The 24,131-nt window shown below is 52.0% G+C and overlaps 1 protein-coding gene across 2 annotated transcripts in view; it reads left to right on the top strand.

The window, feature by feature from the left end:
• Positions 1-24,131, top strand: part of ATP11C (ATPase phospholipid transporting 11C) — a 54,346-nt gene that overhangs the window by 13,309 nt on the left and 16,906 nt on the right. For both annotated transcript variants that reach the window (XM_058032481.1, XM_058032482.1), the window contains exons 2-19: positions 5,413-5,532; positions 7,479-7,568; positions 9,426-9,506; positions 10,461-10,568; positions 11,144-11,272; positions 14,186-14,289; positions 14,905-14,955; positions 15,744-15,808; positions 16,989-17,070; positions 17,442-17,592; positions 18,387-18,584; positions 19,426-19,587; positions 19,689-19,846; positions 20,697-20,768; positions 21,618-21,691; positions 22,325-22,428; positions 22,962-23,143; positions 23,689-23,952. In XM_058032481.1, coding sequence (XP_057888464.1) covers positions 5,413-5,532; positions 7,479-7,568; positions 9,426-9,506; positions 10,461-10,568; positions 11,144-11,272; positions 14,186-14,289; positions 14,905-14,955; positions 15,744-15,808; positions 16,989-17,070; positions 17,442-17,592; positions 18,387-18,584; positions 19,426-19,587; positions 19,689-19,846; positions 20,697-20,768; positions 21,618-21,691; positions 22,325-22,428; positions 22,962-23,143; positions 23,689-23,952 — 2,195 coding nt within the window. The remainder of the gene's footprint in view (positions 1-5,412; positions 5,533-7,478; positions 7,569-9,425; positions 9,507-10,460; positions 10,569-11,143; positions 11,273-14,185; positions 14,290-14,904; positions 14,956-15,743; positions 15,809-16,988; positions 17,071-17,441; positions 17,593-18,386; positions 18,585-19,425; positions 19,588-19,688; positions 19,847-20,696; positions 20,769-21,617; positions 21,692-22,324; positions 22,429-22,961; positions 23,144-23,688; positions 23,953-24,131) is intronic.

Raw genomic sequence — 24,131 nt, 5'->3', positions numbered from 1 at the left:
TTGCATCTATTTAATATAAGCTGTGCTTTCATTCAAGTGTTTGAGCTTTGTAGTTGTGTTGGTTTAGCAGATGATTTTTTTAAATGCCTGTGGTTTTTATTAGATATGTTTTCTATGAGTTATTTGTGTTTACGTTGTGGCTTACAGTTATCTTCGGCAAACATGAAAGGAGGAGTTTTTTTTACTGGTTAGTTCTGGTTTTGGTGCTTTCTGGAGCTGTAGTAAATCAGATGCTGGTGGTTTTTTAGTTTTACTTCTGCTGCCGTTTTTTTTCTGGAAACAGGGCCAGAAGGTAGCACAGACACTTGCTTTCCATACGGGGGATATAATTAAAGGCTCTGTTTGCAGCTGCCCTAGAAATAGTCCTGTTGAGGTGGCTCCTTGTCAGCAGGGACTGCAGGGCATGGGTTCACCTCTCCTGTTGGACTCGGTCTATCTCCATTAATTTTTACCCAGGCTTGCTAATTTTTACCCAGGTTTGCAGCTTTTATCCGGTGCCATCTGGGTGCTGTGCGTGGTGCTGGATCGGTGGATTCCCAGAAAGTGGGGAGGGGTCCTGAGGAGGGGTCTCTCCCCGGGGCAGGTGGGAGGTTGTGCTGGGCAGGGACATGGCTGTGGGAGGGGGCACGAAGGGACAGGTGCCCAAACTGAGGCGGAGGATTTGGGCACTGCTGAGCTCCTTCAGGAGCAGCCTGGTGTGGATGCCCTGCTGAGGGATTGACTCTCTGGTTGGGCTTGGTGAGGCACCAGGGCAGCGGAACAGGAGCTCTGCAGTGGAACAGGAGGCTCCTGCGTCTGTGGGGCTGGTCCCCAGGGGTGCAGACAGGATGGGGGCCCTGCTCAGGAACGCCTCCTTCCCTCCCTCCCTCCCTGCAGTTCCTGGTGGCTGCAGGGTCCCCTGGTGCTGCTGTGATCCCTGCCAGCTGCAGGGAGCTCCTCTGGCTGGCCGGGACACCTACTGCAGTGGCTCTGTGGTCACCTACTGCTGGTGGCTCTGTGGTCACCTGCTGCAGGTGGCTCTGTGCTCACCCTCTGCATCCCCAGGTGCCCCAGGCTTGCTGGGGAACACAGGGTGCCTTCCCTGGCTCTGTCCCCACTGCTGGTCCCTACAGACAGCTCTGCTTCCCCCAGTGCTCACACAAACACCTCTGGCCCAGGGAGGTGAGAAAGTGCCAGGGAAGGGAATGCAATTGTTTATTTTCTTGAACAATCCTTTTGGCAGGCTTGGCTGTAAAGAGCAGGAGAAACTCTGGCTTTTGCCTGCACCAGCTCACTCCAGCACTGTGAACTGTGGGCTGTGTAGAGCCCCACCAGGCAGCAGGCAGCAAGCTGCTTCAATTGCATCCAAGTAATATTTTCTTTTTTTTTTTTGCCATCAGAATTAAAATTTTTCATGAAAGGCAGTGGGAAAAAGTCGTGTAAATCCTCTCTGTGCTAATCTGCATATTTTATAATTTTCCCAAAAGCCTGGCAGTTATTCCCTAAATCTGCCTCTAAGTCTCTGTTCAGAGCTGTTATTAAGACGTAGCAATCCATTAACGACCCACGAGGGCTGGGCTGCTCCAAAGGGTGATAGCCTCGAGTTCTGAGCAGCCTGGGCTGTGCTCACCCTCCGGGGCTGGGCACGATGGGCTGTGACCCTTCCAGCTCTGGTTGTGGCAGCTGTGGCACCGTGGGTGCGGAGGGAATGGGAATGAAATGCTGTGAGTGGTGGGAGGGCTGGCACGCACCACGGGGTTACAGTGCCACTGTCACCCTGGCATTGCCCTCGGTGTGAGGTGAGGCTGCAGGTGAGCAGCTGAGGGGATTGGAGGGTGAGATCCCCCCTAGGAGCTGATCCTGAACTTGTGTGGCTTGGTCAGCCCACACACCACACCTGGATCGGGGTTCTCCTCTGCTCTGGGGCTTCACGTGCACCGTGCTCTCCATGGCCAGTCAGGAAATCCTAGTGAACGCCTTTGGGGGTCCTAGTGAACATTGTGGGGATCCTAGTGAACACTTTGGGGGTCCTAGTGAACACTTTGGGGAATCCTAGTGAACACTTTGGGGATCCTAGTGAACACTTTGGGGATCCTAGTGAGCACTTTGGGGATCCTAGTGAACACTTTGGGGGTCCTAGTGAACACTTTGGGGATCCTAGTGAACGCTTTGGGGGATCCTAGTGAACACTTTGGGGAATCCTTTGTGAACACTTTTGGGGATCTTAGTGAACGCTTTTGGGGGTCCTAGTGAACACTTTGGGGGTCCTAGTGAACACTTTGGGGATCCTAGTGAACACTTTGGGGATCCTAGTGAACACTTTGGGGGATCCTAGTGAACACTTTGGGGGTCCTAGTGAACGCTTTGGGGATCCTAGTGAACACTTTGGGGATCCTAGTGAACACTTTGGGGGATCCTAGTGAACGCTTTGGGGGTCCTAGTGAACGCTTTGGGGGTCCTAGTGAACACTTTTGGGGAATCCTAGTGAACACTTTTGGGGAATCCTAGTGAACACTTTTGGGGGTCCTAGTGAACACTTTTGGGGATCCTAGTGAACACTGTCCCAGCAGTGCTTTAGGCAGAGCTCGCCGGTTTCCGTGCCAGGGTGAGAGTGGCAGACCCTGACCCTGCTCCTCCCCAGCGCTGTGCCAGCGGGCAGGGGAAGCTGTTCCTTCCTCCCTGAGCTGCAGGGATGCTCAGCAGGCACGCCTGGCTCCAGAGCCTGCTCGGGCACACGGTGGGACCAGCGTGGGGACGTCTGTCTCAGCTGCCTGGCACTGCTGTGGCGTGGATGGATGGCTCTGCCTCCTGCTCCTGGGGCTCAGCTTGGGCACGCCGTGGCTGGCACCTCCACAATGCAGCAGGTACAGCAGGGAGCCTTTGTGGGTCTGGTTTGTGCTTTGAAGAGGTGCAGTTTGCTGCTGGTGTGGCTGGGCACGGTGGCATTCCCCAGTCTGGAGCTGTGTGCCAGCCCTGCCCGGTTTGGGGGCTGGTGGAGCTGGTCGCTGCTGGGGTGGAGGTGGTCGCTGCTGGCTCTGTCGGGGTGCAGGGACATCGTGTGGGGCACGAGGATCCTCCTGCTCTGAGCCCCTGGAGCTGTGAGCATGGCTGTGGTGTGGCACCCCTCCCCAGGTACAGGCATGGTGTAAAAATGCTTCCTTATTACAGGTGTGTGGGCATGGGTGGGAAACAGAGGAAGGGAAGAGCTGCTGCTTCCTTTGGTGCAGCAGGATCCATTCTGCTGTTATTGCTGCTTCAGATCCACTGGTTTTAACTGTTTAAATTTTTGGGTTTGACCCTTTCCCCAAGCAGCAGATAGTCCCAGGCCTTGTCTTGGCCTTTTCTCCAGCTGGCTTTGTTTGTACCTTTCCAAGCTGCCTGTGATGAGCCCTGTGGATGAGGGATGCTGAGCTGGATCCAGGGCACTCCTGCACATCCATCTGCAGAGGCTGGGCCTGTGCTGGGCAGCTGGCTTGGGACAGGCATTGGGCACTTCTGGGACCTGCTCTGGGGGGGTTTCAGTGTAAGCAAGTGTGGGATTGAGGATTAGTATGGCAAAGTGGAGTATGAGGAGTCTCTGCTGGTGTTTCAGCAGCCCTGCTGCCTGGTAGTGCCCTCGAGCCGTAAACTGAGAAATGTCTTCCCTGTTCATGTTTTAAAACTTGAAAACTGAACTCTAAGGAAATCTTACCCTGCTCTAACACCACTCCTTCCCCCTCACCCCTCTTCCCCCATTTGCTCTTTGTGGGGATTTTAAATTCACTGTGTAATTTTAAGTTCAGCATCACAAAATGCTTTGTGGTGCCCACCAGGTCTTCTCCTTGGCTGTGAGCATCTGTGGCAAGGACACTTTGTTAAGTGAAAGGGGGAACCTGGACGGAATGAAAAGCTGATTTTTCAACTTGCACAGTTGCACAGTTCTGTTGCTTTTGAAAATAAAGTTTTCTGGTTCAGTGTGGAACTTGGGTGTGCCGATGGGGACAGAGCCCAGGGTGCTGCTCAGCCCCTGAGAGCTGCAGGGACCTGCCTGGCCTCACCTTTGTCACAGGCTGGGAAAGGCTTCAAAAGAAGCTACAAAAGTTGGAAATGCTGAAGGGTTACATTGAAGTAGAGGAGCTCCAGTGCTTTTGGTGCATTCAGGTACTGTGTGTTAACACCCTCTCTTTGGCCAGGGGGTCTGTCTGTGCTTTGCAGGTGCTGTCACTGCCCCAGAGGTGGCTGGGCTCTGCTGAGCCCCGTGCTGCTCCCAGGTGTCTTTGGCTTTGTGCAGGGCTGTGTTCTCCTGCAGGCAGCCCTGTTCCCTGCCGAGGTTGTTCTGCTGCAGCTCCCTCATCCTGCTGCTGAGCACCGGGGCTGTCAGCAGCCCCCATGACAGTCACTTGTGACATCTCATTCTGCTCTAAATTAAACCCCCAGCTGGCTCCCCAGCACCGTGTGTGTCATCTCGGGGAGTTTGTGCTGTGAAGCTGTCTGCTTCGTCGTTCGTGATTTTAGCTGAGGTTTTTAAATAGCAGAAGCAGACCCTTCTGGTTTTTGAGCTGAGCACTAAATCTGTTTGTGCCAGTGTGGTGGTGAGACATCCTGCAAGGGTTTGAGGGTTGGGCAGAAGAGTGAGTGTAAGGGAGGGTGCAGTTGGCATCTTCCTCATGCAGTGAATAAACCCAGAGCAGAAGGATTCTCCAGGTTGGGACTAGGGAGAGATGTATAGATGCTAAATTATGTTCCTAATGCCTTGAAGTGCTTGATAAAGACAAGTTCTCCTTCAAGAAGGAAAAACAACCTGGCACAGGCTGCAGATGCAGGCAGCAGCAGTGCAGTGACCTGTCCTGGTGGGGTGCAGGGTGGGCTGTGCTCCTGAGCTGATGCCTGAGCAAAGCTGTGTTCCAGGCTCAGCATGTCCTTGATTTTGGTAAATGACCTTACTCTTCTTCATCCTCTGTGCTTTGGCTGGGGCAGTGAGGTGAATTTCTGAGTTCCAGCTGCCTTATTTCCAGTGAGCAGTGCAGTGTGCTGAGGAGCTGGAGCCTGTGAATGCAGATGTTTGGGTTCTTTGGGGCTCACAGCTCTCTCTCTTTGCTGCCCACAGTGTGCTGGGGAGGAGAAGCTGTGAATACAGATGTTTGGGGCTCACAGCTGTCTCTCTTTGCCCACAGTGTGCTGGGGAGGAGAAGCTCTGAATACAGATGTTTGGAGCTCACAGTTGTCTCTCTTTGCCCGCAGTGTGCTGGGGAGCAGAAGCTGGTTTTACACAGATATTGGGGCTCACAGCTCTCTCTTTGCCCACAGTGTGCTGGGGAGGAGAAGCTGGTTTTACACAGATCTTTGGGGCTCACAGCTCTCTCTCTTTGCCCACAGTGTGCTGGGGAGCAGAAGCTGGTTTTACACAGATATTTGGGTTCTTTGGGGCTCACAGCTGTCTCTCTTTGCCCACAGTGTGCTGGGGAGGAGAAGCGGGTGGGCACGCGCACCGTGCTGGTCGGGCACCGGCCCGTGGCGGACACCGAGGCGTACGTGGCACAGAAGTTCTGTGACAACAGGATTGTCTCCTCCAAGGTGAGCCCCCTGCCCGCCCAGGGCACCCTCGCTCAGCCTGGGTGCTCCCCCTGGTTTGCCCTGGTGCTGGGTTTGGAAACTGGGGGAGCCTGAGTTCCTCCAGGATGGAGGCAAAGGTGCCCCTGCAGGTGCAGCAGACTGGCACAGCCCTGGCACACAGCTCCAGCTCTCTCTGGGGATTTCTTTTGCCAGTGGAGATGTGGACAAGTTCCTTTCTTGTAGGCTGGGTAAGAGCAAAACGTGGACACGTTGATTTTGTGGGGTTGGGGATTTTTTTGGTGTGTTTTTTAAAGTTTCCTCACATCCCCTTTGGGAAGAAAAGACAGGTGTATAATACAGCATGAGATAACAGCAGCTCAAATTTTATTTTATAAAGGGCATTACTTTATAAAGGGACTTAAAAATGTGATTCCTTCTTTTTTTTTTAATTCTGTGGGATTTTTCTTTCTTGAGATAGGACAAAAATAACCATGCTCTGTTTATCCCTTTGGATGGAAGAGGGGGAAACATTCATATGGTATTAATGCAGCTTTTGTTTATGGTGGAGAACTGTGATGACACCCATCTGCCTTCTGCTTAGCTTTTCTCCATGACATTCATGAAGCTATTTCGAAAGATTTGAAGCCAATTGGAGTAAAATATCAAACAAGTGGCATTCCATATTGTCAACACAGCTGGATACGTATGCCAGTGCTCAGCATTGCTGATGCTCAGCATGCACTCAGGCTTCAGTTTTGCTGTACTTGAGCTGCAGAGGGGTTTTTCCCTCGCCTTTGTTTCTCTGTGCATCTTGGATCTTATCAGTTTTTGTATGTCTGGGTTTATTTTTGGGAAGAGCTTTCAGTCTGTTTAGCTGGTGCAGCATTGCCATTGATGTTTGCTGGCACGCAGAGGGGCCTGAGTGAGGACACCTTCCCCCAGCTCAGCTCCCTCACTGACAAATGGTTTGCTTTAGCACTAATTTTAGTTCTTCCTTGATTTATTTTTGAATGTTATGTCCTTGTTCTTTTTCCCTTTTATATTTGCTAGGCCTGGGACCTGTCCAGTCTCTTTTATAATTAAGTGGGCATTAGTCTTGAGACTTGACTGTTTATTTTTTTTTATTCCAGACAGACGGAAAGATAGATATGAGACCCATTATTTTCCATGTTGTTCTTAAATTCTGCATGCTTTCCAAAGTAAATGATTCAGCAGCCTTCTTAAAATTATAATGAAGCACAACCTAATACTGAATTTGTACGGGCAAGCATGGCTACATTTTTTTTTTTTTAACAAAAACATCTCTGAGATGGTTTTGGGAATTTGGAAAAAATGCGTGCACTTTGGGCTACGTTGTAACGAAGTCACCTGTGTACAAATGCCTTTTTAGATGTTGTCTCACTGTGAGCCACCTCTGACTGTTCAGTGTTCCAGCAGAGAGCTTGGAACTTGGAGCAGGAATTTGGTGGGATCTCGGCCCCGGCTGCAGTGTGGGAATTGTGAATTTGATGTAACCTCAGCCCCGGCTGCAGTGTGGGAATTGTGAATTTGATGTAACCTCAGCCCCAGCTGCAGTGTGGGAATTGTGAATTTGATGTAACCTCAGCCCCGGCTGCAGTGTGGAAATTGTGAATTTGATGTAACCTCAGCCCCAGCTGCAGTGTGGGAATTGTGAATTTGATGTAACCTCAGCCCCAGCTGCAGTGTGGGAATTGTGAATTTGATGTAACCTCAGCCCCAGCTGCAGTGTGGGCATTGTGAATTTCATGTAACCTCAGCCCCGGCTGCAGTGTGGGAATTGTGAATTTGATGTGACCTCAGCCCCAGCTGCACTGTGCTCCCGGTTTTGGCTCTGGGGCTGTGCTCCCCTGCCGTGCCAGGGCAGAGCTGCTCTCCCTGTGTGCTGCCCGTCCCGCCGTGGCTCTGCTGCCAGCCTGCCTCTGTCTCAGTGCCCTCTCTCCCCACAGTACACCCTCTGGAACTTCCTCCCCAAGAACCTTTTCGAGCAGTTTCGAAGAATTGCCAACTTCTACTTCCTCATCATCTTCCTCGTGCAGGTAAGAGCTTCGAGGCTGAGCGTGAGTTTGGTTTGGGCTTAACTGATGTTAAACACGGCTTGAACAAGAGCCGAGCTTTAGAACTGTTTGTGCTTATAAGAAGTTTGGAAATTTTGAACTTGGAGGCTGTTATAATTCTGCCACACCATCCAAGGCATCAAAATAATTAAAATAAGTGGGCCTGAGATGGGGTTTGAGTGACTGCTGAAACACTGAAAAACCATCTTAATTCTAACTGTTAAGATCATTCAGCCACTGAAAATACAATTGATGCTACACAATTAAGATCTGGTTTTTGTCACCATTACTACTTCTGTTTCTTATCTCTATATTTCCCCAAGTGGTATGATATTTTTGTGTCTCAGATATCATGAGTTTCAAGGCAAGCAGGAGAGATAGGATGTACTCAGTAAAATTCAGAAAATGCCTAGGATGAGTTTTGGAAGCTTGAGGAAGTTGCTCTGCCTGGGCAAAGCAGCAGATTCATTGCAGACACTGGGATGGGTGCCTGAATGCTGTGCTGTGCAGGAGCAGGGTTCCCAGCCCTGGCTGTGTGTGGCTCTGCTGGCAGTGTGACATGAAAGGCCAATTTGCTCTGGCGTCAGCTGGCTTGCCTCCATCTCCTCATTGCGCTGGCGTTGCTCCACTTTGTCAGACCCAATTTGTAATTTGCCTTGAACTGAAGCGATACCCTGGAGTCAGGATGTCCTCTTTGTGTAGCTGGCCGCTTAGTGACGTGCTATTACATTTTATCTATTGACCCTCTGGCTGTGGAGAGCAGGGAATATTCCTGATTGTAGCCACAAACTGGGTTTGTCTCGCTGCTTGCCTGTTTCAGGCACAGGTGAGAGAAGAGCCTGCTGCTCCTCCTGGCCTTCATTCTGTGAACACCTCTAAAATCAGGAAGCAGCCTTGTGGTGGGTTAGAGAGCACACAGACCCAGCTGAGCAGAGCCCAGCCCTGATCCTGGCTGCTGCACAGAGCAGCCCCTTGCCCAGGTGCTTGTCATGCTGAGACATCCCCTGCCTCAGAAAGGCACTCAGGGCCACTCTGTGCATTTGCTGTACCAAGGGTTATCTGGGTTCAGTAGGGCTGGGTGATACTGCAGTGCACAGCATTTCATAGTCAAAAATGTCCACGTATCTGATAAGAGGAGTCCTGTCCTTAGCACAGCTTTTTCCAGGCAGCCTGAAACAATAAATTCCCAAATGCTGCTGTTGTGTGAGCGTGCTGGGGAAGCACAAACAAGAGACAAAGGCCCTTTGTGGGCACACAAAGCCTTTCTGCTGAGCTCCCCTGTCCCTTTCATCAGAGCCCCTGGTGCTCCCAGTGTCCCCAGGAGCAGCAGGGAAATGAGCAGCCTGTGGTGTATTGGGAAGGTGGGACGGGCTCCCTGCCCCTTGGGAGCCTGCCCTGCCATTTCACCCTTTGGGCCATGTCAGAGGGAGCAGCAGCTCCCACAGCCCGGGGGTTTGGCTGCTGAGCAGAGGTTTGGGCTGTGCTTGGAGCTCATCAGGATCCAGCTGTGCCCCGGGCCCCTCTGCAGCCATGGTGCCTACAGCATGCTCTGAGCTCCACTCTGAGAGCTCAAACACAAAGCCTGCATTTCTGCTTTGCTTAAATATTCATGTTCTGTTCTGCAGTGTATTTCACAGGTAATTTGGGCTGATGGCTGTTATTTTTAGCCTCCCAGTGTCAGTGGTTCAAGATGACTGGTGCTGCTCTTCCTTGCCTTTCTCCTGTGCTGGGCTCTGAGCTGCCCTCAGTGGGACCAGCACCCTTTTCCCCCATCAGCAGAGGTTTGGTTTTATCTGCAGCCTGAAACCCAGGGCTCAGCAGTCCATTTTTGTCCTGCAGGTGATAGTGGACACCCCAACCAGCCCGGTGACCAGTGGCCTCCCGCTCTTCTTTGTCATCACTGTCACAGCTATCAAACAGGTACAGCTGTCACTGTGGGGGAGATGCTCTGTGAGACAGGCACAGAAATGTGTATTTAAATATGCTCAGAGGCCACCAACGTGTGCTGGTAGGTTTGGTGCCCCCTTTAGAGGGTGATTTGGGCGCTGGTGCTTTCCAGGAGAGGCTGCACTTTGGCTGTGGGGTTGGTGTCTCCAGTTCTAGCAATGGAAAGCATCCCTGTGCTGTTGAAAGCAGGCCAGGAGGGTCAGTAAGCTTTCTGCCGTAGGCCTGGTGTTGCAGGAATGTTTTTCCTCTTCTTGGAAATGCTCCCCGAGTCCTTGCAGAGACGTGCTCCAAATACACCCACGCTCTGCTCCGTGTGGGAAGGACAGGTTCTGCTCAGCCACTCACCAGTCCTGCAAACGTGTGCTCCTCATCTCCTGGCAGTGCTGAAAGACCTCTTGCCTCCCATCACAGGCACACATGCCATTTAAAATTTCCTGAGTGAATAATAAAGAAAGAAGTTTCATCCACGGGGGCTGGAAAGGGAGAGGTAGAATAAAATCTCTCTGCCTCAGATCTCAATGCTCATTGCTCCAGTGAAGGCTGAAGAGGAAGAGCCTCATCCTGCGTTACCATAGGAAGGAGTTGCAGGCTGCTGAGTGTATTATTCATATTGTCAGTCTGTTCTTACCACAGCTCAGAATAATAGAAATGTGTTACAGTAGTTCAGCTGCTTGTTGCATGCCCCGCATATAGATTATTTTTGTGTTATTTTAATCTGTTCTGAATCTGTCAAATATGCATATGGAGGTTTTCTAAATGAATTGATTCAGTCTGAGCTGCTCTGGTTGGTGTTTTGTCAGGCATGAAGGAGGTCTGAGGACAGTTGCCTTATTCATTGTTTCCACGTGTCCCTGTGATCCTCACTCCTCCTTTTCGTTAGTTTACTCACTTTGTAAGGGGTTTGTGCTGCCTGTGTCTGTGCTGTAGGGGTACGAGGACTGGCTGAGGCACAGAGCTGACAACGAGGTGAACAAAAGCAACGTCTTTGTCGTGGAAAATGCAAAGCAAGTGCGGAAAGAGAGTGAAAAAATCAAGGTAACTGTTACCTGAGAACCCGTGTGTGGCTCTCACTGAGGTTGATGGCAGCACAGAGCTGTGCTGAGGGGACGGGGCAGGGGAGGAGGGCTGTGCTGGGTCAGAGCTGCCCCAACTTGCCCACTTTGAGCTGAGATGCTCCAGAGCTGCTCCCAGTGAAGGAGTGAGGCTGCCTTTGATTTCTTTTGAAAAGCTGTCTCACAAAAGCTGTACCGGGCTGACAGGTGACACATCTGTCAGCATTTTGCACTTCTCCAGGACAGGCAGTCCTCTTCTATTTCCTGCTCTCCCAAGGACACCAGGAAAGTACACTTGGCTCTGATGTTAATTTATCACAGCGCACTCCAGGCAAGCACAGTCTCTTGCTCCATCAGGATTTAGCAGAGGAATAAACACTGGCTGTGCCCTGTGGGTGCTCTGAGTCAGTGCAGGGCTGGGTGACCCTTCAGGCTCTGGAGTGATGGTCAGGGATCTGTGCACCCCCTGGACCCCAGCCTGCCTTTGAGAGAAGCTGAATCACACTCACCTAAAAACACCTGAGAGGGCTGTTCATGTGAGTGCTTCCTTTCTCCTAGGTTGGAGACATCGTGGAAGTGAAAGCAGATGAGACCTTCCCCTGTGATTTGATATTTCTGGCCTCCAGCAGCACTGATGGCACCTGCTATGTCACCACAGCGAGCCTGGACGGCGAGTCCAACTTCAAGGTCAGGGCTGGGAGGGCAGCTGGAGCTGGGCACCTGGGCATGGCCCTGCTGGGGCTGGGCACCTGGGCATGGCCCTGCTGGGGCTGGGCACCTGGGCATGGCCCTGCTGGGGCTGTGTGGGCAGCTGGAGCTGGGCACCTGGGCATGGCCCTGCTGGGGCTGTGTGGGCACCTGGGCATGGCCCTGCAGGGGCTGTGAGGGCAGCTGGAGCTGGGTCTCTGGGCATGGCCCTGCTGGGGCTGGGTACCTGGGCATGGCCCTGCAGGGGCTGTGAGGGCAGCTGGAGCTGGGCACCTGGGCATGGCCCTGCTGGAGCTGGGCACCTGGGCATGGCCCTGCTGGGGCTGTGTGGGCACCTGGGCATGGCCCTGCTGGGGCTGGGCTGGGCTGGGGGCTGCTGCATGGAGCCTGTCCCTGTGGCTGCCTGGCTCTCCAGCAGCTCCTGCTCTTGTGTGCCTCTAGGGTGTCAGCAGTGAGCCCTGGGGCATGGTCTGTGCTCTGCTCAGCAGTGAGCCCTGGGGCATGGTCTGTGCTCTGCTCAGCAGTGAGCCCTGGGGCATGGGTTGTTTGGGGGATGGCCTGCTCTCTTTGTTTTCACCAGCATGAGAAATGCATTGCTTCTGGGATTTTTCCTCCCTTTCCCTGGAGCAAGCAGTGAAAATTAATACTAGTCCTGCTCAGGATGAGTATCTCCAGTTTATTTTCTTTCTTTCTTTCTGTATCTCCCCTTCTCTAAACTGGGGAAAGAAGCAACAACAAAGAGCTTATATACGTCAGAAGACATGAATGTTTGGTTTCATTTGAGTTTGATAAATATTTGTATAAGTATAATGCAGACTATAATAATACTATAACAATATAACAAGTATATGATAAATACACAGACACTAGCAGCTGCAGCAGTGGGACTGGAAGGTGCTTGACCATGACATGATTCATTCCAGCACGCTGTGAAGTCAGTGGGAACACCACTGTGGAGCTGATGTGCTGTTCTGGGATTTGTGGCTCCTCTCCATGCTGGCTGGTGCTGGATAACCTGAGTGGGAGCTGTGGCACAGTGCTGGCTCCACTAGTGAGGAGGAGCTGGAGCTCTGAAGTGCCTTGAGGCTAGAAATAGCCAACCATGTTAAAGGCTGTTGCTTATTTGTGTCAGGTGTGATACATGCATCAGTTCACATTACTTGTGCAGTCTTGGCTCTTACCAGCCTGTGAGCCTGGAGATGTGATGCTGAGTTTCTAGATCAAGCGCTGTGCTGTTTTTTTCTTGGTTTGTGGATTCCTGTAGGTGACTGGGAGCTGTCTCCTGTTTCATGAGGAGGGGAAGATGAGTTTGAAGGGGGAGAGGGAATAGAAAAGCCAGCTCTGTTTGGGGAAATAGATCTAACATCAGGAACCAGGGTTTGCTGTAAAAGGGGAGTGAGTGAGGGAAGCACATTTGGGTAGTCACCAAACCTCTTCTGCAGGGGTACCTGCTGCCTTCCTGCTGGGGATTTTTCTGGGATTTGGAGCATATCAGGTTGAGGTATGGGAAAGGTGCCTGATTGAGTGAAACTGGAATAGAAATGTAAAAGAGATTTGGTCAGGGCTCTGTCTTTGAAGCACAAATCTTTGGCCATATGTTAGCTAACAGAACATGTGTTTTCTAAATGCACTAAAGGGTGTAAAGATCCTGGAATTGATTGGGAGGTGGCTTTGAAGTATCCCTCAGTAACTGCACAGTGTCTCTGCTGATGGGGGCATTGCAAACCCCCCACAAGGGCTGGCTTTGGTCCTGCAGGAGCAGTTTTGGCCAAAGCTGTGACGTGTCCATGTGTGCTGAGGAGGCAGGCAGGTCAGCAGAGCACACGGAGGAGGGGATGGCTCCTGCCATGGCTGCAGTGTGTGTAATCCTGGGATCACAGGGCAGGGATGCACACAGAGGAAGGGATGGCTCCTGCCTTGGCTGCAGTGTGTGTAACTCCAGGGATGCACACAGAGGAGGGGGTGGCTCACTCCATGGCTGCAGTGTGTGTAACTCCTGGGATCACAGGGCAGGGATGCACGGGGCAGGGATGCACACGTCAGGAGAGCACACAGAGGAGGGGATGGCTCCTGCCATGGCTGCAGTGTGTGTAATCCTGGGATCACAGGGCAGGGATGCACGGGGCAGGGATGCACACATCAGGGGAGCACACAGAGGAGGGGATGGTTCCTGCCATGGCTGCAGTGTGTGTAACTCCAGGGATGCACACAGAGGAGGGGATGGCTCACTCCACGGCTGCAGTGTGTAATCCTGGGGTGCACAGGGCAGGGATGCACACGTCAGGAGCGGAGGAAGCGCTTTAATGAATTTGTTTATGAAGATGGATTGAGGCAGCCTGCCGTGAGCCTGCTGTGACTGGGAGCTCTGAGCAGCTCCTATAAATAGAGCCTGAAAGGCAGCGAGCAGATCCTTTGTGGGCTTTTCAGTTAATTATGAGAGATGAACCTTTGCAGCAGCAGCTGCTAAAAATAGCTGGGAGTCAGCCAGGGCTGTGCCTGGTCCTGCTGCTGGAGCTGCTGTGTGGTTGCCATCAGGAGCCAGGGCAGGTGGGCAGCTCCTCCTCCACGGGGCCACCTGCAGCCTCCCTCCACCCCAGGCAGGGCAGGTCCCCCGGGAAAATCCAGGGATGCTCTGCTTTTGGGGGATGCCTTGCTGAGACAGCCAGCAGCTGCTTGCTGCTGTGGTTTCTCTTAGCATCGGTGACTTCATTCTGTCTCATCAGTGACTTCATTCTGTCTCTGAAAGATGCTTCAGCTGCCTTGTGGGAGCGTGGTGAGGGCTCTGGGGAGCTGCTGGTGCTGACAGGCCTGTACATTTTGAGTGATGGGGTGCAAAGCTTGGGGTGGGAGTGCTGCTGGGCCTGCGGTGACCCTGCCTGTGCCCCTGTGCAGACCCACTACGCCGTGCGGGACACCGCCGTGCTCTGCACCGACGAAGCCATCGACACCCTCACGGCCACCATCGAGTGTGAGCAGCCCCAGCCCGACCTCTACAAGTGAGTGTGGCCCCCCTGCCTCCCCCCTGCCTCCTCCCCTGCCTGTGCTGCCTGGGGTCACCCCTGCACACACCCCAGCACCGTCACTCGGGCATCTGCAGCTCAGCAAAGCAAATGCCATCCCCTGTGGGCAGAGACCAAAAGGTGGCTCAAGGCACTGATAAGCTGCTGGGCCTCCTCTGTATGAGCATGGCAAAGTCTTCAGAGCTCAGTGTCTCTGCAGAAGAGCCTCCCCTGTGCAGCAGTTCTTGTGGTACAATGAGCTGGTTTTTGTCAGAGCTGGTTTTTGTCAGCTCAGCAGCAGGAATGGTCCCTGCACCTGTTTTTAACCTTCCAGTAAGATGCATTGGGCTGAATGACTTCCACGAGTGAGTTCTCTGTTTTTAGACCCCTTAGGGAGGTTTTCTGGGGTGCTGCAGTGTGTAGTGGGGATGTGCTGGGCTGTGTGGCTTCTCCCTGTCCTGAGCACAGCCAGCCCTCTGAAACATTAAACTGTCAGATTCACTTGTTTCTGGATTTGCTTCCATTTCCCGTCAATGTTATTTTTGTTATTTTGTTGTTTTTATAGTGTTTATAATGTGTCTGTAATACAAGTTTCTCATATTTTTATCACAGATTTGTTGGAAGGATTATCATCTATGGGAGTAACCAAGAGCCTGTAGCCAGGTTGGTCCTGCAGCTGCCTGTTGGGCATCTACAGAGAATTTCAGAGATCTGAGCCTGTCCTGCCATAATTTGGGAATTTTTTTCTTAAACCATTCCAAAGATTTCATTCTAAAAGGAGGCCTCCCTTCTGCCATCCTGTGGTTTGTTTGAGCCCCTTTTGGGGAAGCAGTGCAGAACCACCTGGTAATGTCCTGCCCTGCTGATGGGGCACAAATTTATCAGGCAGTGGTAAAATATTGTCATTGGAAGGTAAGCAAGAGCTCAAACATCAATCAGAGTGTTCCACAGAAAAAATGAGCAGGTGATGTTCATAACCCATCCAAAGCATTGGCTCTCACCAGAGCATGCGGGATGGGTTTTGTGCTCTGCTGGGGCTGTTCATACCCTGGGAGCAAAAATCTGGGGGTTTCAAAGAGAAATAAAAACACAAATGGGGCTGCCAGCATTGACTGACTGGGCTGGAATGGACAGGCTTCTGATGATTTTAACACTGCATTTTTGTATGAGTACTGGAATGTACTGGATCTGAACACTTTGCAGTTAGTCCTCAAAAGCCTTACTGAAAATCCCCCAATGAGAGTGGAGTCTTGCATCAGGGATGGTATTTGTAAGATGAAATGGAAATGTAATTACATAAAGAGAAAAACTCAGGCAAGGCCCCAATTTAACATACAAATCAAATCATGTAATCAGACATGAGGAAACTTTGTTTGTCTTTCTATTCTAATTCTAATTTATGAGGTAGTTTAAATGTTCTTTGAGTGATGTAATGTTATAATTTCTTTTAGGTCTTTGGGTCCTGAAAACCTGTTGTTGAAAGGTGCTACCCTCAAAAATACCAAGAAGATTTACGGTGAAGTTATTTTTGTTTGTTTATTTAAATAGTTCTGATAAGTGGTGACAAATGTAGATGTTCCCTGCTGAATCTGGAGGGGGAACATCTCTGCTGCCTGTCTACCTGGGCTGTGCAGTTTTCATGCAAGCTGGTTGCAGAGTGGCCAGGTGAAACTGGGAGGTGCTGGTTCCATGTGCAGGGGTGCCCAGGTGTGTTAATTAACCATGGGCTCCTGCTCTGGGGTGCAGCAGGGGCATTCCTGGCCCTGTGTGATCCATGGGCCCTGTGTGATCCATGGGCCCTGTGTGATCCATGGGCTCCTGCTCTGGGATGCAGCAATGACATTCCTGGCCCTGTGTGATCCATGGGCCCTGTGTGATCCATGGGCTCCTGCTCTGGGATGCAGCAATGACATTCCTGGCCCTGTGTGATCCATGGGCTCTGTGTGATCCATGGCTCCTGCTCTGGGGTGCAGCAATGACATTCGTGTCTCTGTGTGATCCATGGGCCCTGTGTGATCCATGGGCTCCTGCTCTGGGATGCAGCAGGGGCATTCCTGGCCCTGTGTGATCCATGGGCTCTGTGTGATCCATGAGCTCCTGCTCTGGGGTGCAGCAATGACATTCATGGCTCTGTGTGATCCATGGGCTCTGTGTGATCCATGGCTCCTGCTCTGGGGTGCAGCAGGGGCATTCCTGGCCCTGTTTGATCCATGGGCTCTGTGTGATCCATGGCTCCTGCTCTGGGGTGCAGCAATGACATTCCTGGCCCTGTGTGATCCATGGCTCCTGCTCTGGGGTGCAGCAATGACATTCCTGGCCCTGTGTGATCCATGGCTCCTGCTCTGGGGTGCAGCAATGACATTCGTGTCTCTGTGTGATCCATGGCTCCTGCTCTGGGGTGCAGCAATGACGTTCGTGTCTCTGTGTGATCCATGGGCTCTGTGGGATCCATGAGCTCCTGCTCTGGGGTGCAGCAGGGCCATTCCTCACTCTGTGTGATCCATGGCTCCTGCTCTGGGGTGCAGCAGGGCCACTCCTGGGCAGCCTCAGGTGTTTCTGGAGCAGAGCAGCCCCTGGGTGGTGCCTCCTGCTGCAGCTGGGACTGGGTTTGGTGTAAGCACCGCTGCCCTGGTGGCCCAGTGCCAGCTGCTCCCTCCAGGCTCTGTCCCTTATGGGCCCTGCTTTGGTTCCTGCAGGAGTTGCAGTCTATACTGGCATGGAAACAAAAATGGCTCTCAACTACCAAGGGAAATCTCAGAAACGCTCTGCAGTGGAGAAGTGAGTACTTGTGTTCAGGAGAGAATCGGTAAAACCTGTTGGGTTTGGGATTGTTTCTAATGGATGGCTGGTACAGAAGTAATCCCCATACCACTGCCTTTTGTTTCAGATGCTCTCTGATTGCATAGAAAAATCTGGGTATTTGATAAAGCATATCTTGCAAGAAGCAGAATCATTTAGTAGCTTTTTTATTTGAAAACAAAATTAAGAAATGTGTAAATATATGAACCTGACCCTGAATATCAGCAGTGTCAAAAGCACTTGTTCTGTAATTCCCTTCTTGAAAGTAAGGAAGTCTTGTTCTTGCCTATTTACATGTTTTTCTCTATAAAAATAGCTGCAAGAATTTAAAAAAGAAACCTGTTTTTCAGATCCATCAACGCTTTCTTGATAGTGTATTTATGCATCTTATTGGGCAAGGCCACTGTGTGCACGACTCTGAAATATGTCTGGCAGAGTAATCCATTTAATGATGAGCCTTGGTACAACGAGAAGACTAAAAAAGAGAGAGACACGTTCAAGGTGAGTGGATTTGTGTTTCAGCACCTCCTCCAGCTTCACTTGCTCTGGCTGTTTGGTTTAATCTGTTGTGCCTGCTGCCAGCCCTGCGAGTCCTGTTTGCTCACACAAAGTGCTGTTGTTTCCTTTGGTCTCTCCTGCTGTTTGTGCTTCTTTTGTGCCTCCCTCGTGCTTGTGCACAGTGATACTTGTGTGGATCAGGGGCAGAGCATAAATAAATACTGTATAATGTAGAAATACAGCTGATGTAACCTGGGTCCTTATCTGAACTCGAGATATCTTTCAGCTTTGAGTAGGTAAACCTAAATTGAGGCCATGTCAACCAGTTTGTTAAACTTGCCCAGACGTGGGCAGTCAAGCCTGAGAGAGTGAGTGTGAGCGTGCAGGGATCCTCACTGGGTGGGTTATTGAGTTGATGGGTTGTGTGCAGGGATGTCACTGCACACTTGTACCCCAGCCACAGCCTGACTGGTCTCGAGCCACCTGCTCCTCTTTTCTGGTTTCCTGGGGTCAGGATGGGCCTGTAGCAGTGTATTTTGAGAGGAATATGCTTATGAAACACTGTTTTGGTCACTGTGGAGCAGTGAGATGGACTCCTGTTCCTGGTAGATCTGCAGAAGGCAGTGGGATTTTCTGTGCCAAAGGAAATGGGATTTGGCCCTGTATCTCAGCTGTATTCATTTTCATGTTGTCTTTTCCTGTTTAACCTTTTCTGAGAAGCTGTCCAGAACCCCTGAGGTGCTGCTGCAATCTGCCCTGAGAGCCACAGGCTGCATCTTCTCCTCTTTCCCGTGCAGGTGCTGCGGATGTTCACGGATTTCCTGTCCTTCATGGTCCTCTTCAATTTCATCATCCCCGTCTCCATGTACGTTACGGTGGAGATGCAGAAGTTCTTGGGCTCCTTCTTCATCTCCTGGGACAAGGAGATGTACGACGAGGAGATCCAGGAGGGAGCGTTGGTGAACACCTCGGACCTGAACGAGGAGCTGGGCCAGGTCAGTGTGCTGCGTTTGTGGGGCCTGTAGGGATGGAAATGGGGCTGGGGGTGCCCTCCCTTTGCTGTGGCCCTCCCTGGCATCCCCTGGGGCCGGAGCCTCACCCAGGGCTGTGGTGGCACTTTCCATTGGATGTGGTTCCGCTCTCTGCCAGCCAGATAAGGTTATAAATAGTGCATGAAAGAGCAGGAACTGGGTCACATCAATTGTTTCCATTTTGGGCAGGATCAGGCGCAGCGCTCTACGTGTCAGGGTGCTTTGCTTTCGCTGCTTCAATTAAAAATTAAAAAGCCTCTGTGTCTGTGAGGATTAGTGAAAATGCCTGCCCAGTCATCTCCCTGGGCGTGCAGAGCACGTGCAGCTGGGGCACCCAGACAGCTCAGGCTTCCCTGCCTGCTCTGCAGAGGAGAGATGAGTGCAGGGCATCTGAGTGCCTCCTGCTTTTGCTTTTGCTGTAAAAACAAGAATAAAAGCACACTTGGAGTAGCAATTAGCTAATTGAAATACAGCTCCAAGATGAAGGTCCCCAAAGGAGGCAGCAGACCTGCAGCAGCAGTTCTGCAAGCTCTAGGGCTATAGCAGAGGACCCAGGGAAGTGAATGAGGGGAAAGTGAAGAGCCTGGAGACAGGTTTTAACTCTTCAGAAGCTGCCTCCTGCCCCTGTGCGACAGGCTGAAACACAAAGGAGCAGAGTGCAGAGGGGTGCAGTGGGGCACCTGTGCCTGCAGTCGGGTTGGGATACCCAGGTGCCCTGCACAGTGGCACAGATGCCCTGAGATGCCCCAGGCTGTGTTCCTGGGGGCTCCCTGCCCAGCCCTGAGGCAGCTGCCTGGTGTTGCAGGTGGAGTACGTGTTCACAGACAAGACAGGCACCTTGACAGAGAACAGCATGGAGTTCATCGAGTGCTGCATCGATGGGCACAAGTACAAGGACTGCATGGCAGAGGTGGATGGCTTCTCCCAGCCTGACGGGCCCCTCAAGTACTATGGCAAGGCTGAGAAGGTGAGGGGTGTGTGTGCTGGTGGCTGTAGGGGTTTTGTGGCAGCTCCTACCTGAGTGTTCAGCTGGTAACAGCCCTCCCTCCCTGCCTGTGTCCTGCCCAGAGCCGTGAGGAGCTGTTCCTGAGAGCCCTGTGCCTGTGCCACACGGTCCAGATCAAGGAGGCAGACCAGGTGGATGGGCTGGTGGCACACCCAGAACGCAAATACACCTACATCTCCTCCTCCCCAGATGAGATCGCTCTGGTCAAAGGCGCAGAAAAGTAAGGATGTGCAGATGCTGGCTCTTTGATTCCCTCTCTCTGGTGGGAAGGAGGGAGGTGAGGGTGACCTGGAGGAGACAGGTCCCTTGTCATGGTCTCTCTGGGATGGATGTTGTGATAGCACTGCTGAACCTGCAGGGCTGTGAGCCTGTGGGCTCAGGTGAGCTCCCTGTTGAAGGGGTGCTCTGTAAAGGATCTTCCTGGGAGCCCTTGGTTTGCATTCATTAAGAGCAGCCCCAGGGTGCTGCAGTGCCCAGATGTGGCAGAGGGCTCTTTGCTGGAGCCCACCTGGCCTTGTGCTTTAATCCCCTAGAAACAGAGACCAGTTACCGTGTGAATATTGCAGTGAAACTTTTTCCTTGCCATGCAGTGGCAAAATAATAGGATGGTTACTTCTGTCAGCCCCACGTTTGAACCCTCCCAGAGATGCTCAAGGGCAGGCTGGGTGGGGCCTGCTCGAGTGAAAGGTGTCCCTGCCCCTGGCAGGGGTTTGGCACTAGGTGATCTCTCCAGCCCAAACTGTTCAAAGATTCTGTGCCCTTGCCACCCCCTTGGTTTCGGTGGAGGCTGCTGCAGCTGTGTGCACTTGCTCGTGGCTTGTAAGGCTGCCAGTGAGCCAGTGGGCCATGTGCAGAGGCTCTGTGTGTCTGTGTGCTCCAGTGCCCAGGCTCTCCAGGGGATGGGAGCGGTGCCAGGACATCACAGCAGGCTCTGCACGGAGCACACAAACATCCAGCCCTGCCCCTCAGCTCGGCTCTCTGCACTGCAGGGGTGAAACGAGAACATTGCTGTGTGTGATATGTGCCAATGGGTGTTTTCAATGCTCTTCTGTCCTTTTGTTTATTGACAGGTATGGTTTCACTTTTCTAGGACTTGAAAACAATTTCATGAAAATCCGAAACCAAAAGAATGAGACTGAGATGTAAGTGCTGCTGGGGAACAGGGCTGCTCTTCTGCACCACTCCTACCCAGCTGATGGAGTTTGACCTTGCCAGGCTGACCAGAGCTGTTCCTTGAGGGCAGCCAGGCCGTGCTGACCTGCCCCAAGACTCCTGTCCCATTTACAAAGCACAGCACATCAAGGTGTAGGCAAAAAGACTCGCTTGCAAAAACCCATGGGTGGTTTTGTGATGTCTAAATTCAGGTCCCTCAGGAGCCTGCAGTCCTTTGTGTGTATCCTTCATCTGCCCCAGCTTGTGCAGGTGGCTCCTGGCATTCAGGAGGTGGCTGCTGACCTTAAGGGCCGTGGCTGGGGCTCACAGCAGGACACTGTGAGCCTGAACTCGTGACACAGCTCCATTCCTGTAACCTTTTCTTCCCTTCCCAAGCTGAAAATAGTTAGATTTTACCCTGTGCTCACAGCTTGGTGGACATCTGTGAGTCACTGACCCAATCCCAGCAGTCCCTGAAAACTTGCCTTCACAAGCAAGTTTCACTTCTTGCTTCCCTCACAAGGAAACTTCATATTTAACTGTGAGGCTCAGTGTAACTGCTTGTGGCACGCGATGCCCCATTCCCTGCTGAGCCCCTGCCCAGCCTGGTGGGCACCCACACCCTCAGTCCCATGCTCAGAGCACCACAGGATTGCTGCAGTTTGGGTTTTTTCCTCCATTTTCTTGTGCAGTAGCTGTAAAATTCATTCCCAGGTGGCTGATGCCACTTGTAGGGTGTATTGATTTCTGCAGCTCATTGTTAGTGATTTTCTGTCTCCAGTAGTTATTTTTCTATTTTTCCTGTACTGAGCCAAAGCTTTTTTCCCCTTTCTCTGAAGGTACCAACTTCTGCATGTGCTGAACTTTGATCCTGTCCGGCGGCGCATGAGCGTCATTGTGAGAACCAGCACAGGTACAGGCAGGGAGCTCCCGTGGGCTCTGCAGCTGTGTGCACATGTGGAACACCTCCTCCTCCTTCCCGTCACCCACGCAGGCTGGCCCTTAGCTCTGACTCAGTTCTGTCCTGGGACTGGCTGCTGTAGAGTTAACTTTCCTCCACGGCAGCTGTTTGGGACCAGCAGCTCATCAGGGGATGAGAACAGTGACCCACGGAGAGCTCCCTGCCTGCCTGCCCGCCGGGTTCCAGGCTGCAACAGGCACAGGGAGGACATGTGAGAATGTCCCCTGGCTGGGATGGGGTTTCATGGGAGTAACAGGCAACAATGCAGAGGTCACCATCCTTCTCGAGTGTCAGTCCTGCGAGGTTTGGGATGCTGCTCTTGCCCTCCCTGGAAAGCTTGCCAAGGCTTACAGATACAGTGTCCTGCAGAAAGCTTGCTCAGAGGCAGGTAGGGACACACAGAGTCTCAGCCAGAGGAGTTTCACAGGCTGCTCCAAGGCCATTTTTGGTAGGCAGTCGGGTTTCTGGCAGTTCCCTCTTTAGTCCTCCCAGATTTCCTCCCTCTGCATCACTTGCTTGCTGTTGGCATTGTTAACTCCTTCTGCAGCTTGTGAGTGCCATAAACTATTTATAACTTGTTTTTAGGAAAGTTGCTTCTCTTCTGCAAAGGAGCAGACTCCTCCATTTTTCCGAGGGTGCAGCAAGAAGAAATCCAGCAAACAAAAGTCCACGTGGACCGCAATGCCATGGTGAGCACACGGGTGGGATTTGGCTGGCTCCTGGGGTCAGGAAGGCTTATTCCAAACACAGGGATGTGACCTTGCTCTGGAGTGAAGTGTTGAAAATGTGAGTGTCACTTCATTGTTTTGATGTCAGGCTCCTTTCCTTTTCTGTTTGGTTGGCTTCCACCTTTATTTGATATACTTATATGGTCCCCATCACAGTTGTCCAGCATCTCCAGGCAAGTTAAAAATAGAGGTAACATCAGCAGCCTGGTCCCAGTGTGGTGGCCCCCAGTGCTGCTCTCCCTGCTGCCTGCACGCTCCCAGCCCTGCTCCTTCTCTTGGTTTCTTTCTGCACATAAGAAGCAGAACCACAATTACTCTGTACAAACACAGAAAGTTGCTTTTTTGACACAAGCCAACAAATTATCCCTGCCCTCAGGGGCAGTACTGCCAGAAGCACTGATGGCAGACAAAAGCACCAACCCTAAAGTGAGGAACTATAAAAAACCTGGATTCAGGGCATTTTCCCACTTTGTTTTCTCTCCCTCCCCTGCCAGGATGGCTACCGAACGCTCTGTGTGGCCTTCAAGGAGCTGACTGAAAAGGAGTATGACAGAATTGACAGGCAGCTCAATGAGGCCAAGATGGCTCTGCAGGACAGGGAGGAGAAGATGGCCAAGGTTTTTGATGACACAGAAGCAGACATGCACCTGATTGGGGCTACAGCTGTAGAGGACAGGTAAGGAGGTGACTGCAGCACCAGCACTGTGGTGCCTGTGGTTCCTCTGTGACGTGACCCTGTGGCCTGGACTGGCTGTGGTGGAGCTGAACAGCCAGGGACATGCTGGCAGTGTCCAGGGCAATTAATTACACCATGGCACAACCCATTTCACAGTGCCCTAGTTGCTTAAATTGGCTGGTGTAGTAGGAATTGGGATTTATTAATGAAACTACAGAAATACTTGCACTTCTGGAGAGTGAATTAAGCACGCAGCATTAATTTGCACATCAAAACAAATTCAGTTCCACATTCAGTTATAGTAACTGCAAGTGTAAATTAAACTCTTACTGTGAGGCCTAAGAGTCAAGAGTATAAAGCAGCGATTTCTCTTTTTGTCTGCAAATCAAAATTTGGTATTGCTGACTTGTAATCCTTATTCCTGTGGCAGTGGTGTCCCCAGCAGGGGTAAAGTCGGTTCCCTTCTCCTGAGCTGGTGTTTGTGGGTGCAGAGGCAGGCTCAGGCTGCGTGACCGGGTGCGGTGATGCTCTGTTTGTGCTCGCAGGCTGCAGGAGCAGCTGGCAGAGACCATCGAGGCCCTGCACGCCGCTGGCATGAAGGTGTGGGTGCTGACGGGGGACAAGATGGAGACGGCCAAGTCCACGTGCTACGCCTGCAGGCTGTTCCAGACCAGCACGGAGCTGCTGGAGCTGACGGCCAGGACGGTGGGCGAGGGCGACAGGAAGGAGGATCGGCTCCATGAGCTGCTGCTGGAGTACCACAAAAAGCTCATCCAGGAGCTGCCCAAAAACAGGGCCGGCCTCAAGAGGTGGGTGAGCAGAGGACACAGCTGTGCCCATTTCGGATGCAGAGGTAGAGCTGTGCTGGGGCCCCGGGGACTGGGTACTCACAGACACTGTCAGTGGTTCCTTTGCTTTGCTCATCATCTCTGCTATTAGCTGGCTTTGAACTTCGTTGCACTGTTCCTTTAGTGAGGGCACGTGCTAA

The sequence above is a fragment of the Melospiza georgiana genome, chromosome 12 (assembly GCF_028018845.1).
Source record: "Melospiza georgiana isolate bMelGeo1 chromosome 12, bMelGeo1.pri, whole genome shotgun sequence".
Taxonomy (NCBI): Eukaryota; Metazoa; Chordata; class Aves; order Passeriformes; family Passerellidae; genus Melospiza; species Melospiza georgiana.
This window is presented reverse-complemented; position numbering and strand designations above follow the sequence as displayed.